We start from the raw sequence: 18,297 nt of genomic DNA, 5'->3' as shown, positions 1-18,297 counted from the left end.
AGAAAATTTATAAATATTAGAAAAGAGTAAATTAGTAAAAATTCCATTGAACTAAGGCGGGCCACTGACTACACAAATTATCTGCACAAGACTGTTGTTGGAATTGAGTGGAATTGCGTTCACTGAGTTCACAACAACAAATTACTCGAATTTGCGCAGATAATGTAGTCAGTGGCCCGCCTAACGGTAAATTCATACATTACGGTACACATACGCCAATGTTGATAATTAGACAGACTGAGACGTGCAAATAGAGCTTTTAATATTTTGTCATTGCGAAATTGGCTGTGGTTAAGAAAGGGTCTTTATTAAAATAATTAAAAATAGTAAAAGTTATACTGCAATATCGTGATGGCTGTAAATAATTTTGTTACACTTAGATCTGCTGACACCAACGTATATTTGATAGGAAAATGTGAAAAAAATATACTTGGAAGCAAGTTACCGTCAAAACTACAAGTGCTGAAATGTTTTTTTTACTATGTGCGGTGTGAAAAGAAAACAATTAAGGAAAGTGCTAAATTGGCTTCGAAGGAAATATTGCCTTTTTGGGAAAGAGCACGTGTTCCAGCGTTAAACAAAAAAACATGTGACGATAAATTGGTGAAATTATATGATGAGTGGAGAACAGTACAGAAATTTTGTACATCTTCGTTTCCTAGTTCTCGTAAAAAGGAAAATGATTTCAATGATAATTTGAACAATTTATTCGATATTGCACATGCTGATGCTTTAGAAATGATAGCTATTCCTGAGGACCGAGACTTTTTAATTAAACAAAGAGAGCCAGGTCGTGTTAGGAGCATGATTTCTATAGATCAATGTCTCGCAAATAAAGAAAAACGGAAGGCGCAAAGATTAGAAGAAGAAAATCGACGCAGAGCAAAGTATCAAAGATTTAGTTAGTGGAAAGCACTCAAGGTATTTAGTTAATTCTGCTGAAACAAATAATATGTAAGTTTCTCTTTCAACTAATTTTTTTTAGAGTTGAGTGTAGACTATGATGTAAGTGATGAAAGTGAATGTGAGTCTGAAAAATCTGTAGAGCAGTTGATAATCGTATCAAACACCAACGAGCTGAAAAAAAACGTGCTAAAAAAAGCTTCATAGATGATAGAATGCTTGCTTGCATGGATGCTGGCAATATGTCAACCCCACTCGCAATTCATTTTATTATTGCAACAGCTAAAGCTTTGGGTCACAATATTGAAGTTTGAGAAAACAGCGCAAGGAATATCGTCGGCGTCATGGTACAGAAATTATTGAGAATTTCAAGGTATAAAAGTTTATTTTGGATTTGTTATGAATACTTCTCAGAGCGAAAATTTTTCAGATCCCTGATACATTTGTGTTACACTGGGACGGTAAACTACTTCCTGCAATGACTGGAAAGGAAAAAGTAGAACGCCTAGCTATTGTTTTAACGGCAGATAATATAGAAAAATTAATTTCCATTCCAATTATTGAATGTGGAACTGGTGAAGCAATCGCCCAGTCCATATATAATTACTTAGAAAAAATGAATATGATAAATTCGGTGGAAATGGTATGCTTTGACACGACAGCTACAAACACTGGTAAACGTAACGGTGCTGGAATGTTGCTGGAACAAAAATTGAAACGTAGCTTGTTGTGGTTGCCATGCAGGCATCATATTGCAGAAATCATACTACGAGCTGTATTTGAAATATATTTTGGAAAATCTTGTAGCCCGGAAGTTGACATATTTGAACGTTTTTCGCGGGAATGGAACACTTTCAATTTAAAAGATCTTTCAATTGGAATCATGGATGAAGAAGTGCGACGTGCTATAAATGCAGAGGAATGTGAAGCCAATAAAGAATTTTGCATCAAAAATATAGCAAAAGACCACATTCGCCATGATTACAAAGAGCTGTTGCAACTCATGTTTATTTTCTTAGGTGGCAGCATCGCGAACTTTTCCTTTCGTGCACCTGGCGCGACGTCACATGCCAGGTTTATGTCAAAAGCGATATATGCCTTAAAAATGTTTGCTTTGCAAAAACAATTTAAAATGTCTTCCAGCCATTTGAATGGATTCCGCAATGTGTGTATTTTCCTGGTGCGTCTTTATATTCCGTATTGGTTTCGAACTACTAATGCAGTCGAAGCACCAAATTTGGATTTGCAGCTGGTAAAAAACATTGCCGGTTATTACGACCCAAAAATATCTCTAGCCTTATTAGATAAAATGAAAAACCACTTATGGTATCTGTCCGAGGAAGCCGTTGGTCCCGCCTTTTTCGATTCTAATGTGGACTTAAATGTGAAAAGAAAGATGGTTGAAGCACTAGCATTAGAAAAAGAGTTTGAAAGCAATGACGACAATGGCTTTTATCTGCATAAAAATGTAAATGCCAGCATTGAAGAAATGAAAGCATTCATAAGTAAAGATTTAAGTTGTTTTGTAACGCAAAGAACTAGAAATATCTTTTCACGATTGGAAATAGACGTAAAATTTTTCAACTTAGATCCCTCAAACTGGTGCAAAAATGCAGAATATTTAAAAGGTGTTCAAATCCTCAAAAACGTCACTGCTGTTAATGATTCTGCTGAGAGGAAAGTAAAACTAATAACAGATTTTAACCGCTCTTTAACTCATAGCGAAGAAGATAAACAATACTTGCTTCATATTGCCGAGAACTACAGGCAAAAGTTCCCTTCATATACTAAAACTTCGCTTTTGTAATATTCTTGAGACATATATTAATGATTGAAATGCAAATTGTGGAAAAATTGCGTCATTTTATTTTTTCTTTAATAAATAAACAGATAACAGTAAAAAAAACCAAGTGTTTTTCTATATTTTGACCTTTGACCTCATTATGGCACAGGTTGGCACACTCTGATTGAGTTAAAAATTTACCACATGAATTATTACATCGAATCGCATATTTGACCAATCCCCGTACTCAAAATTCCAAAAAAAAAAAAAAATAACGCCAGGTCTAATATATATATACTCTATATATATACTATATATACCACCATATATATACTATATATACCACCGATCTTTATAACAATATATGCTATATACGTAAGCATTCGTTGAAATTTGAAGCCTCTAGCTCTTAAAATAGGGCAGTAATTACGAAAAGTTCCTTATCTGAACAATCGGTTGTGGGGGATATATACTATATATACGACCGATCTCATAAATTTTTTCAGGCAACAATACGTGCAATATACGAAAGTATATGGTGAAGTTTGAAGCTTCAATCTGTTAAATTGGGTAAGATATTACAAAAATCCTCTTTTTCTGAAAAATCGGTTGTATGGAGGATATATGCTATAGTGGTCCGATCCGGTCGGTTCCGACAAATGTCTAATCGGACACCCAAATACACCCGCTCACCAAATTTTATCAAGATATCTCAAAAATTGAGGGACTAGTTTGCATACAAACAGACAGACGGACAGACGAACATGGCTAAATCAACTCAGCTCTTCAACCTGATTATTTCGGTATACTTAATGGTGGGTCTATCTATTTTCCTTTAAGGACTTACAATTTTCGGTTTCGTGACAAAATTAATATACCATTTCATTTTCATGAAAGGTATAAACACAATTGAAACATTCTGTCTCTGTATTAGTTTGTGTGTTATGTAGATTTGTTTTTGTAAAGTTTCTATTTTCGTTGCAAATAAGAAGCTTTGTAAACTCGGGCACAGTTTTACATATTTATGCTTGCGTGTTTAATGGTGTGTTCAATTTATGCTTAATATTTAAGAATTCATGAGCTAAACACCGGCTTTTAATAATTGAATATTCAATTAATATGTTTTTTTTTTTTGTAAAGAGAAATTGAAAAGAAAGAAATATTTACTGGCATATTGCGATGGTATCATTTCGATTATTATAATCCGGTGTAAACTCCTGAATTCTTAAATATTAAGTATAAATTGAACATACCATTAAACAAACAAACATAAATATGTAAAACTGAGCCCGAGTTTACAAAGGTGTTTATTCGCAACGAAAAGAGGAACTTTACAAAAACAAACCTACATAACGCACAAATTAATTTAGATACAGAATGTCTTAATTGTGTTGTTAGTGTAAAAATGAGATAAACTGAAAACAAATACAAGCACGATAGCCTAGTGGTTAAGGCAACTGCAGTTTCACTGTGTGATTCGCTTTTCGAATCTCGGTTAAACCCTTGATAATATTACGAAATTGCCTGATGATGATTACGTGGCGGTAAATGTAAATGTTTCTTTCTTTTCAGTTTTTCTTAAAAAACATAATAATTTAATATTCAATTATTATAAGCCGGTGTTAAGCTCATTACTTCTTAAATATTAAGTATAAATTCCCCGACTTCCCATAAAATTTGCAATAATTTTTGATAATTCGTGCAGTTATTTTTTATCTTCATTCATGGATAAAAATTATCCACTAACTAGACCTCTCTAGATATAAGCTGTCGGCTTGGTATGTCGCCCCCACCCCCTCCCCCATTCGCCATTTTTTATTAAACATTCTTCCTCCCAATATACTTACCTTAACTTTTGAATTAATTTTTCAATAACTAGAGAGTAGCATGCGCAGGACAAGGAATACATTGCCATTCCCAAGCAGCCAAAGCGAACTCCTTCTTCATATCTCGTTTGCGATAAGGTTCCTTCTAGTCCTTTGGGATCACCCATGTAAACAGCTTCCCCCACAAAATCCGTAAAGTATAGAGAGTAACAGACGTGAGCCATCCAACAAAACAAATTAGTTAAGCAGACCATTCGTAATGAATGCGGCATATAAATAATTGAGTATAAATAATTTGATAAGTTCTCCACTGTCTGTGTGGGTAAAATAGTTTCATCGCTGTGGTGGGGTTTTGATGTTGGTTTATAATCTGGAGCAACGTGTTCTTCGTTTTTAGAGCTTCCTTGCGGCTTTACGTCCAAACCTATTGATCCCAAACACTCCTGACGCTCAGAATGGTCTCCAAGTGATATTTTACCAACCTGTGATTAAAAAATCCACACAAACATTTTACCATGTATAATCAAAATATTTAAGAAAAGCTGATAGGAGGGGACTTTATCAGACTCCCTGAGCCCAAATCGAAAGATTTTAGAGTTTTTATCTGTCTGTTTGTCCCTCTGTCTGTCCGCCTGCCTGAATGTACTTTCTTACTCGCATCACTCAAAAACCACTGCATGGAATTCGATCGTTTAGACCGTTTAAAACCAAACATGAACCCGGGTATATTTTGAATATGTTTGTTGAACTTCTGGAAAAAAATTCCGATTATTTCGGTAGACCCTATCGACTTAATCGGTGGTAGCGCCTGGCGATTTGTTTTATATCCTACTTAAGCCAGCCGGAAAAATCGGTTAGTTTATGTAATCATTGCTTATTCATTCATCGGTCTATTTGTCAGCCCATTTGTCCATGGGGTTATCATCACACGTTTTTTTTTTTTTTGCAATAACTATCATTTAAAGAAATGCTTTGTAATGAAATTCAACATACTACTTCCTATGACCGCGAATATACCCCTGTCAAAAATATATATTATTTCAAAATGAAATTTAATTCTGTTATAATTTAATACTTTACGAGATATTTCCAACATTTATAAGGCTAAATTGCTTAACTACGTAAAGTTCATTTAAAAACTTAATTTGTCTATCTTGACAAAATCGCTTGGCGACGCCTACTAAGGCCCCTCGAATCTTTTGAAAATCTTTGCATCGACTTCAAAAACGGTTGAAGATGTTGTGATATTGTTTATATGTAACTATCTTTTCTATTCAAAATAGAATTGCCCTAGACAAGAATCAAAAAATCGGTTGATTACCACGCAAACTTTCTACATAAATCTTAAAAATACACTTATAGAATACACCTACAAATTCGAGATCTGTAATCTCTACCGCTTCTTTCCATGTATTTGGCGATGAAAAAATGTATATTGTTCATAAAAATATATTTACACACCAATTATAATAAATGGAGGATGGAGGAAGACGATCGACTTCGCTATTTCCCAAAATATTTTCATATTGAACTCAAAGTTTCACATTTAAAGATCCATAAAGCTACATACAGCCCACCCGATCGAAAAATACGGCACAGTTTATAGGAAACATTTAGAATATTACCGGAAATTCGGCGAAAGATGGAAGGTTTCAAACCAGAGTCAAATTTCTGCCAGAACGAAAAGGGCGATCTGGTAACCAATGTTCAGGGTGTGCTCAGATTCTAGAAGGAAGTTGTCTATGTCTTCTCAAATGGAGGCAGCGTTGAAGCACCCAGCTATGCTGATATTGTAAAACCCAATCTTCACAATAATTGCTACTAGAGCAATGTGCTAAATATGGAATATGCTACCAATGTGCCAGATATGAAATTAGCACTAACAAAAAGTTTCTCAGAAGGTAAACATTGGAAGGATTCTTTGCAACATGCTAAGGAATTTTTTCTCAATTCATTAGAAAGGTTTATCTTTTGTTTTTAGAAAACTGTCGTTGTTTTGAGAAGAAATTCCTATTGCGGAAAATGGGTAAAGATTTTCTTAGTGTATAATTTATATGTATGTCACAGATTTATAAGGCTTCGATGGAAGACGATGTCTGTACATTGAAGATATTTGAGAAACCCAAATCAGCGGTTTCTAGAATTTTTGCCTGTCTGTCTGTCCGTATTTAGTGCAACTGCATTAGCAGAGGCCTAACTTACAGTTTCGGGCATATTTTTAAACCCTAGCACACTAGGGTCTTGAGAACAAAAACAAGAATTTGGGTATCTTTTGGTTATGCTTGTACAGTATAGATATATAACTAAATCGACTTATGAGGTAGACCAGGTGTATCTTAAATACATTTTCACGATATGCATAATAAACGAAGGGTATTCGCGGGTGTAAAAAAAATGAAAATGACATGGTATATTAAGTTTTAAATTTATTTATTTCATTCAGTCTAAAAGTACATGCTTTCTTACAAACTATTTGTGAATAAAAAACAATTCAAGCTTAAACTTATCTAATCCGTTATTAAAATTAAGAGCGCTACTGTATCGATTTGCTAGGTCAAGCATTTTTTTCGATCCTGATGATTTTGATATATGGAAGTCTATATCTATCTCGATTCCTTTATACCTGTACAACCAACCGTTACCCAATCAAACTTAATATACTCTGTCAGCTCTGATCAACTGAGTATAAAAATATGAAAAAAAGAAGAAATATCCAGAAAAGTATACTGTTTTAAAACAAAAAAAAAATGTTTAATTCAAAATTCAGAGCCTGGAACCACTTATGATATACAAGCGAAGTATCTTAGCTCCCATATCGTACAAACAAATTCTAGATTCAGCCCTGGTCCACCTTTATGGCGATATCTCGAAAAGGTGTCCACCCATAGAACTAAAGCCCACTCCGTTTTAAATACTCATCAACACCTTTCGTTTGATACCCATATTGTAAAAACGCATTCTAGGGTCACCCCTGGTCCACGTTTATGGCGATATCTCGAAAAGGCGTCCACTTATAGATTTAAGGCCCACTCTCTTTTAAAATACTCATTAACACCTTTCATTTGATACCCATATCGTAAAAAAAAATCTAGAGTCACCCCTGGTCCACGTTTATGTTGATATCCCGAAAAGGCATCCAGGAATAGAACTAAGGCCCACTCCCTTTTAAAATACTCATTAAAAGTTTTCATTTGATACCCATATCGTACAAACAAATTCTAGAGTCACCCGTGGCCCACCTTTATGGCAATATCTCGAAAAGGCGTCCACCTATAGAACTAAGGCCCACGCCCTTTTAAAATACTTATTAAAACCTTTCATTTGATATAGATATTGTACAAACAAATTCTAGAGTCACCCGTGGCCCACGTTTATGGCGATATCTCGAAAAGGCGTCCACCCATAGAACTAAGGCCCACTCCCTTTTAAAATACTCATTAACACCTTTCGTTTGATACCCATATCGTACAAACCAATTCTAGAGTCACCCCTGGTCCACCTTTATGGCGATATCTCGAAAAGGCGTCCACCTATAGAACTTAGGCCAACTCTCTTTTAAAATACTTATTAACACCTTTCATTTGATACCCATATCGTACAAACAAATTCTAGAGTCACCCCTGGTCAACCTTTATGGCCATATCTCGAAAAGGCGTCCTCCTATAGAACTTAGGCCCACTCCCTTTTAAAATACTCATTAACACTTTCATTTGATACCAATGTCGTACAAACAAATTCTAGAGTCAGCCCTGGTCCACCGTTATGGCGATATCCCTAAATGGCGTCCATCTATAGAATTATGGCCTACTCCTTCTTAAAGTACTCTTTAATACCTTCCATTTGATACACATGTCATACAAACACATTCCAAGTTTACCCTAGGTTCATTTTACTACGAGGTGATTTTCCCTTATTTTGTCTCCATAGCTCTCAACTGAGTATGTAATGTTCGGTTACACCCGAACTTAGCCTTCCTTACTTATTATTAGTATATTTATGGAAGCGGTAGGTTTATATGTAAGTAAGCATGAAGTGCCTTTTTTTATATCATTATGTATGTTCACATTGACCGATACCGTAATAATTTTCTGAAATTTTAATGTAGTACCCCGACATAGGTATATGTAATACTCCTATAATGCTGCCACGGGCTGTTTAAATGTTTTTTTTTTTTTTGTATTCAATAATCGAAGGTACCTAAATTTAAATGTTTTCTTGTCACACTTATGCTGCTACAATTACACAAATTTTGTAGGCTGTCTTGTTTTGATTTCGAATTCAAAGCTCATTGCGAGCATTTTTTATTAGCAATATAGGATTATTACATATATGCTTATTTCGTTGCTGCAAATACGTGAAATTACACATGTTTATAAAAAGTTTTAAAAAACTTTTCAACAAATAATGATTTGGCAATAATAATAATTTAATAAATTATAAATGAAGTATATCATCATAAAATTTATGATGGTCTTTTGGCAAAGTCAGTTTTAAAATTTGTAAGCCTTCTGCTACAATCAAACAAATTTTGAAGGCTGTCTTGTTTTGATTTCGAATTCAAAACTCATTCAAATTTTATTTATTATCTGATTTCGTCTCTGCATTTAAGCGACACTTAATTTTTTTAAATAATTTCCAAAAGAAATCGATCAATGTAAACAAATGAATGAATTTTTCTCATTAAACTAAATTTATTATGTATAAACTTGAGCTGTGTTAAAATCTCATAAGCTTTTATTTTAATTTTAAAGGACATGAATTTCGTTTCGTTTCTATTGAAATGATATTGTTAAGTTTGACTGTTCGGTATGATGGAAGTTTTCGCTACAAAAGTAGACCAAATATAAAATAAAATGCCAAAACGTTTGCTTTACATTCGTGTAGATTTTTTTATTTATAAGGTTGTTAAGTCTGTACTTAAGTATAATAATTAGCAATAATTTGGTCGTGAACACGTTTCGCTATTGAAGAGGGTGCGCCTTGATCAACATTGCTATCAATTGGGCTTTTATCTAACTATTCAGTGTCAGGCTCGTGTATGGGTTCACTTAATCGCATGTTATGCAACACTGCGCATGCGTTGACTATTCTACCAGTAAATCCTGGATCATACAAAAGAGTTCTTTGCTGTGATAGGCATCGCCATGTTTCTTTGAGAACACCAAAAAGTCTCTCCACTCGGTTTCGAGCTTTACACAGTGCCTCATTGTACCGAAATTTGGGGCTCCCCTCTGGTTGGTTAGGTAAAGGAGTCATCAGGGTACTAAAGGGTATCCAGAGTCACCTGCAAGTAGTTTTGTGTGCGATTTTATTTTCTGGGAAATCTCAGTGCATTAAGCACAATTACCTATCAAAAACATGTTGCGGCTACCATTTTTAAAATTTCTCTGCATCACTCTCCGTGCTGCAGATGAGCTCCAGATAAATGCATCGTGTCGTGCTCCTGGGAATTTAGCATTGACATTCATTATCTTTAGGTTTGGGTCACAAATCTGTATATAAAAATATATTATAATCAAAAAATTACATTACATTCCTATGAATTATTGCTTTTACCATTTGTACATTTATTGAATGTGTGGCATTACCACAATACGCCTTACATACAAGGTATTTGTATTTATGTAAATGCCAGAATGAGTCTAGCTTGTAACACATTTTATGTATAACCAAATGAATTTCACTTTCGACCACAAGCAAATAACTCATAGCGGCATAGATAAGTTATATTGAACTCAGTGGGGAGTAGTATCCGTTTACAGTTGTTTAACCCGTATGCGTCACACTGACCAGCTCACGTGTCGATCAGCATGACTGATCGACAGCGTCGGTTTGTAAATGTGACTGCCAACATATTACTATATAGTTCTATAATTAGGTAATAAGAATATTTGATGACTTGGTATATAGAAATTAGAATGCAGTTACTTTTAGTGTGTAAGTATTGTATGTAAAAATTGTAATTTCATAATAAAAATTAATTAGATTCTGCGCTGAACACAAGGGAATCCCGAATCTTTTTCGCTTTTATTTGGTTAAATATTATATGGCGATCCTGCCAGCTTAGATTAAAATCTGCAAAACTGCTAAAAATAATCTGGCTGAACAGAGATCCTGCCAAGTTTTTTCCCACCCCAAAGTCAAAATTAACTAATGGCCACAGGCCACAATTTGGAGCAGAAACCTCGCACACATATTCAAAAATAAGCAAACTACCAATGGTCGCAGGACACAACAAGAAGCAGATATTTTGGGAAGATACAGCTGAAGATGGGCAACAAATCGCATCCATATGCAAATTTCCAACTGACAGCAGCAATTAAATGATGATATGACTGGCAGCGTAATACAGGTGGAATAGAATAGAAAGGCGCGCATGGCAGCATAAAAGAGTGGAATAGACTTTTCGGGTCTAAAAGGAGGTACACCAATACGGATAGTTATTAAAACCAACAATCACAATCCTGACCGGCAACACGACTGGCGGCTACTATATTTAACTAAGTATACTTAGAATAAATTGAGCGGCTTTAGGGACGCTTACCCATGTGCAAAAATTTTATTTTTGCTTAGGCATTTTTTTCTTATTTCATTAGGAATCATTTAATTAATCTGACTGCTCTGTTAAAATTTAAAAGAAAACAAGTAAGGAAGGTTAAGTTCGGGTGTAACCGAACATTACATACTCAGTTGAGAGCTATGGTGACAAAATGAACCGAGGGAAACCCTGAAATGTGTTTGTATGACATGTGTATCAAATGAAAGGCATTAAAGAGTATTTTATGAGGGAGTGGGCCAAAGTTCTATAGGTGGACGCCATTTAGGGATATCGCCATGAAGGTGGATCAGGGTTGACTCTAGAATTTGTTTGTACGATATGGGTATCAAATGAAAGGTGTTAATGAGTATTTTAAAAGGGAGTAATCCTTAGTTCCATAGGTGGACGCCGTTTCGAGATATCACCATAAAGGTGGACCAGGGGTGACCCTAGAATTTGTTTGTACAATATGGGTATCAAAAGAAAGGTGTTAATGAGTATTTTAAAAGGGAGTGACCCTTAGTTCCATAGGTGGACGCCGTTTCGAGATATCGCCATAAAGGTGGGCCAGGGGTGACCCTAGAATTTGTTTGTACGATATGGGTATCAAATTAAAGGTATTAACGAGGGTTTTAAAAGGAAGTGGTGGTAGTTGTATAGGTGGTCGCCTTTTCGAGACATCGCCATAAAGGTGGACCAGGAGGGACTCTAGAATGCGTTTGTACAATATGAGTATCAAACGAAAGGTGTTAATGAGTATTTTAAAAGGGAGTGGGCCTTAGTTCTATAGGTGGACGCCGTTTCGAAATATCGCCATAAGAGTGGACCAAGGGTGACTGTAGAATGTTTTTGTACGATATGGGTATCAAATTAAAGGTATTAATGAGGGTTTTAAGAGGGAGTGGTGGTAGTTGTATAGGTGGTAGCCTTTTCGATATATCGCCATAAAGGTGGGCCAGGGGTGCCTCTAGAATACGTTTGTACAATATGGGTACCAAACGAGAGGTGCTAATGAGTATTTTAAAAGGGAGTGGGCCTTAGTTCTATAGGTGGACGCCTTTTCGAAATATCGCCATAAGAGTGGACCAGGGGTGACTCTAGACTTTGTTTGTACGATATGGGTATCAAATGAAAAGTGTTAATGAGTATTTTTAAAAGAGAGTGGGCCTTCGTTCTATAGGTGGACGCCTTTTCGAGATATCGCCATAAAGGTGGACCAGGGGTGACTATAGAATGTGTTTGTACGATATTGGTATCAAATTAAAGGTATTAATGAGAGTTTTAAAAGGGAGTGGTGGTAGTTGTATATGTGAAGGTGTTTTCCAGATATCGACCAAAATGTGGAACAGGGTGACCCAGAGCATCATCTGTTGGATACCGCTAATTTATTTATATATGCAATACTTGCCAAGATTTCAAGGGTTTTTTATTTCGCCCTGCAGAACTTTTTCATTTTCTTCTACTTAATATGGTAGGTGTCACAACTATTTTACAAAGTTTTTTCTAAAGTTATATTTCGCGTCAATAAACCAATCCAATTACCATGTTTCATCCCTTTTTTCGTATTTGGTATAGAATTATGAGATTTTTTTCATTTTTCGTAATTTTCGATAACGAAAAAGTGGGCGTGGTCATAGTCGGATTTCGTTAATTTTTTATACCAAGATAAAGTGAGATCAGGTAAGTACGTGAACTAAGTTCAGTAAAGATATGTCGATTTTTGCCCAAGTTTTCGTGTTAACGGCCATGCGGAAGGACAGACGGACGACTGTGTATAAAAACTGGGCGTGGATTCAACCGATTTCGCCCATTTTCACAGAAAGCAGTGAACGTCATAAAGTCAATGCCCCTACCAATTTTCAAAAGGATTGGTAAATTTTTGTTTGACTTATGGCGTTAAAAGTATCCGAGACAAATTAAATGAAAAAGGGCGGAGCCACGCCCATTTTGAAATTTTCTTTTATTTTTGTATTTTGTTGCACCACATCATTACTGGAGTTGAATGTTGACATAATTTACTTACATACTGTAAAGATATTAAATTTTTTGTTAAAATTTTACTTAAAAAAAATTTTTTTTTTTTTAAGTGGGCCTTCTCCGATTTTGCTAATTTTTATTAAGCGTATATATAGTAATAGGAGTATTGTTACTGGCAAATTTCATCATGATATCTTCAACGACTGCCTAATTACAGCTAGCAAAAGTTTTAACTTACCTTCTTTTAAAAGTGGGCGGTGGTACGCCCATTGTCCAAAATTTTACCAATTTTCTATTCTGCGTCATAACTTCAACTCACCTACCAAGTTTCATCACTTTATCTGTCTTTGGTAATGAATTATCGCACTTTTTCGGTTTTTCGAAATTTTCGATATCGAAAAAGTGGGCGTGGTTATAGTCCGATATCGTTGATTTTAAATAGCGATCTGAGATGAGTACTCAGGAACTTATATACCAAATTTCATCAAGATACCTCAAAATTTACTCAAGTTATCGTGTTAACGGACGGACGGACGGACGGACATGGCTCAATCAAATTTTTTTTCGATCCTGATGATTTTGATATATGGAAGTCTATATCTATCTCGATTCCTTTATACCTGTACAACCAACCGTTATCCAATCAAACTTAATATACTCTGTCAGCTCTGCTCAACTGAGTATAAAAATATGGAAAAAAGAAGAAATATCCAGAAAAGTACACTGTCTTAGAAAAAAAAATGTTTAATTCAAAATAGAAGAGTATCGGCGAAGGCAAACTATTACTCGAAACACACTTTCCTGACTGCACAGCAGGCTATCAATCTCCACCTATAATGGCAGATTTGCAAACGATCAGTGGTAATGAAAAAAGCCTAGAAACGAGTGCAATGGGCTCTGTCTAATTTCAGCCCATTCAAGTCACCAGGACCGGATGGGGTCTACCCTTGTCTGTTACAGCAAGGGATAAAGCATATAGCCCCAGTCCTTTCCACTTTGTATAAGGCATCACTACTGCTCGGCCATATCCCGAGCAGGTGGGCAGAGGTTAAGGTAGTATTCTTACCAAAGCCAGGGAAACCCGAGCAACTGCCCTCGTCGTATCGACCAATAAGCCTGAGCTCGTTTCTCCTAAAAGGTTTGGAGAAAATCTTAGATCAGCATATCAGGAAGGCCAATCTAAATAAAATCCCTCTGTGTAGGAATCAGTTCGCCTACCAGTCAGGGAAATCCACGGAGACGGCTATTCATAGTCTCACGGTAAAAACCGAAAAGGCTCTAGAGTCAAAAAGTAAAAACAAAATACAAGTACAGCACTAGTGCAACATATATTAACAAGTGGACACTCAGCTGACTTTACCAACACGAAAATTATTGATAAGGAAAAGAGAGAAGCAACAAGATATACACTTGAGAGCCTGAGAATTATGGAAAGACGAGAAAAGACGATCAATAAACGCGAAGATACGGAAAACATAGCGGCCGCTTACATTGTTTGTTTACAAAACAATAATTTTTAGTATTGACAAAGCTACCATGATAGTCAGATGGTAATGATTATATTGTGATGATTTATGTTCTTAATGTTTTTTACAACAGTTTTGATTTAATGACAAAATAACGTAAGTTTATCTTGTTAAATGTTAAACTATTCACCAAATTGTTTTTCTTTGTTGTTTTTCATGTCTGTTTTGAAAACTAATTGATAATTTTCATAATTTTTATATATTGTTTGTAACAGATAAATTAATAAATATTCCACTGATGATGCTAAAAATAAAAATATTAGCGAAACGTTGGGAAAACAGTGGAATAATTTAGTTTTATTCGCACATAAAATATAGATTGGAAAGCCTACTTACACATATATTTAATACAAAAAGTATAGCCCTCTGCGCTTTTATTGATATATCAAGGACTTTCGATAACACAACACATCAAGCTATCGAACAAGCCATGAGTGACAAGGACATAAGCCCTATAATAATACGATGGGTGCTGTCTATGTTAAAGAGTAGAAAAATCCATTTGGAACTGGGAGGGACAACTGAATCACTTGCGGCCACAAGAGGCTACCCACTAGCAGTTGTGCTCTCCCCCCTCCTGTGGACCCTGGTCATTGATTACCTCCTTCAGTTAATGAAAACCAAGGGATTTGACACACAAGGATATGCAGATGACCTAGTTATTTGCATCAAAGGGATGCACGAAGATACAATATCAGATCGCATGCAACAAGCCTTTTGCATCATAGAGACGTGGTGCGATACCAAAAGATTGTCTATAAATCCTAACAATACTGTTATAGTGCCTTTCACCAGGAGAAGGAAAGTATCTATCCCAGAACCATCCCTGGGTGGTACAAAAATATAATTTAATTTAATTTAATTTAATTTATTTATTATTATGGCTGTTTAGGCCTAAAACTTAAACTACTAAGTACAATTAATTATTATATCATTTATTTCTATTGAATATGCTGTTGGAATGCCATGTGATTCCGATCAGCATATTTACTGGCGTAACAAACGGACGAGTCTAGGAGCCAGTCATTTAAGGAAGGTTGGAAAGGACGCGTTTCCAATCCTCCAGGGCTCCCAGCATAAGGCAACAAACTTTGGAACTTATATTTTTCAATTATATTTGTATTTTAAGCTGTCGGAATGTATTGGTCTCCGATCAACACAGCTAAACATGTCTTTGGATGTTGGAAATTGAAGTGTACGCAATCACCCCTCAACTTTGTTTAGTAAAGACGCTGTCAGAACGCATGAAGATTCCGATCAGCACATCTCAAAATATATTTGGAGGTTGAATAGGGCGTGTTTCCAATCCCCCTGCTCCAACTTTTGTTTGACCTTATTTTGGTTACACATCATATAATTTTATTGTTATATTAATGCTGTCGGAATGCGAGTGATCCCGATCAGCAACAGTAAATATAGGCTGAAAATACCGAATTCCAGCGACATTTGTTGTTGGAACTGTCTGGAGTTACAGGTGGCGACTGATTTTCTCTCCTTAGGGCCGGGTGCATTGTATTTTGCTGCTACCAGTATTACCATTCCCTTTTCGCGCTCCAGTATCGGTATGCCATGTAAAAAATAAAAGAAAAAAAAATTTAGCTTCCAATATGACATCATCAACCGTAACTTCTTGGAATTTCAGACATGTGCTAACCGTGTATTGCACACTCTCGCCACTATCCAAAGTTTCGATTTCTCGATTTATGTCACCAATACTATCAACAAAGAAGGAATTCAATGCTTGAGCTATATCCTCGGGTGTTTCATATCTTATACCATTTACAATCACTGTCAGGATATTGTCACGCACCTCAGTTAAGTTTACTGCTTGCTTGAGGTGTTTCCACATTAATTTCCTATCAGAAGAATTTAAGGCAATATTTTTCTCCATATACTTAATTTTTTTAATTTTGATTAGTTTCTTATAATACTTCGCAACCGTATTATATTCCGAAAATTCAGCAGATCGTCTGGCTTGTGAGTGCAATTGGATTTTTAATTTCGGTCAGTTCATGATAGTACCACTTATTTCTCAACCTCACTATCCTGTCTTGTTCTGATGTTAATAAACCCATGCAGTGTGATAAGCAGCTATTTATATATTCAACCGAGTCATTGAGATGCATATTTTTTAATACGCTGAAATCATAGTTTCTTAATAAGTAAATGAGGTTATCAGCAGAATAATTCTTCCAACACATTGTGGGTATCATTCTCCGCAGAGGATTTGAATTACACACTTTGAAAGCAAATGAAATGGTTTCGTGATCAGAAATTCTGTGATTTTCAAGATTAGTTCAGGACAGTACATCAGCATTTGCATATAATAGATCTATTCTCGTTTGGGACCTCTCAGCAATCCTTGTATTGAAATTCACCATTTGCCTCATCGCGCTACGTGAAAATATCTCATTGAGCTTAGAACTCGTTGCGGTATTAACATTCATGTTAATGTTAAAATCCCCAATTAATAAGAAGTTTGTACCACTCTCCAGTTCCTCAGAAAGTATAGCTTCCAAGTGATTTAAAAAATCGATATCACTAGAGCTTGGAAAATGGTACAACACACCTATTTGCCATTTAATGTCGAACTTTTTTAATTTAATTATAGCACACCAAACATTTAAATCAATAGATCTATTATACCTGACTTTGTACTCGATAGCTTTTTTTAATAGTAAGACTACACCTCCTGTGTGTCTACTATGAGAATCGCAACGAACCATTGTATAATAAGGAATGTTTATTTCCGCATCACTAACATCCGGTGTTATACATGCTTCTGAACATAGAACGATGTCCGGATCTAACTTTTCTATAACTCTTTCGAGTTCAGGTTTGTTGGCTAGAAAACTACAAATATTTAGGTAAATGCACTGTAAGTTAAAAGCTTTTATCCCCGATCAGCTAGTTTTGGTGGCTAAAAGCCCACGCGTTGTCTTTCCAGCTTAAGTTTCCTTAAATAAACTGGGCATTCATGACTCATGATGTTGTGTTCTGTATTAATATTTAAACCTAACCGATTGTTACTATATATACAATTACCACATTTATTTAGGGGTGCACTCTCTGTGCATTCTTCGACTTTATGTTCCCCGCTGCATTTACTACACCTCTGTTTAAGTGTACAAGTAGCCGCTATATGGTTAAACCCTAAGCATATATAACATCTTTTTACAGTTTGAGCATTGTAAACTGGACAGCGGTTCCAACCAATATTGATTTTCTTGCATTTCAACACGTCTTCATAGTATTTGTGCTCAATCTCAATGACTGCATTGATATATGAGGCTCTGTTTTCCTTCCTTGATTTGATAACTCTTACAAATTTCATTTTAGCATCTCGCAAAAACTCATTTTGGTTGGTGATCTTACCAACTATTTCCTCTTCAGGATGCTCAGTACTAATGTTAGTCACCATGATTTTAGGAAAATATATTTTCGGTTCAGCTATGTTGTATTTACTTTTATCTAGCCTTTCTGTTAGAGTGTCTTCAATTTAACCTTATCAGCTGACTTCGCACTAATAATTATTGTACCATTGTTTCTATTTTGTACCCTACCTATATTCAAATTGGATGGATCTATTTTATTCAAGTCCGTTTTTGTTTTCTCTAATGCTTGTTTAACCTTGGGTTTAATTACTATTGGAGGAATTCCCTTATTAATATTGGCATATGAATTGACTTCCTTAGCAGTAACAGCTTTATTTTGGTTTGCAACCTTTTTAACCTCTCTTATAAT

At 35.4% G+C, this 18,297-nt stretch overlaps 1 protein-coding gene across 1 annotated transcript in view; it reads right to left on the bottom strand.

The window, feature by feature from the left end:
* LOC137238431 (membrane-associated transporter protein-like) overlaps window positions 1–18,297 on the bottom strand; it is a 1,095,627-nt gene that overhangs the window by 562,968 nt on the left and 514,362 nt on the right. The window contains exon 5 of the mRNA XM_067763405.1: window positions 4,534–4,994. Coding sequence (XP_067619506.1) covers window positions 4,534–4,994 — 461 coding nt within the window. The remainder of the gene's footprint in view (window positions 1–4,533; window positions 4,995–18,297) is intronic.

The sequence above is a fragment of the Eurosta solidaginis genome, chromosome 1 (assembly GCF_040869045.1).
Source record: "Eurosta solidaginis isolate ZX-2024a chromosome 1, ASM4086904v1, whole genome shotgun sequence".
Taxonomy (NCBI): domain Eukaryota; kingdom Metazoa; phylum Arthropoda; class Insecta; order Diptera; family Tephritidae; genus Eurosta; species Eurosta solidaginis.
This window is presented reverse-complemented; position numbering and strand designations above follow the sequence as displayed.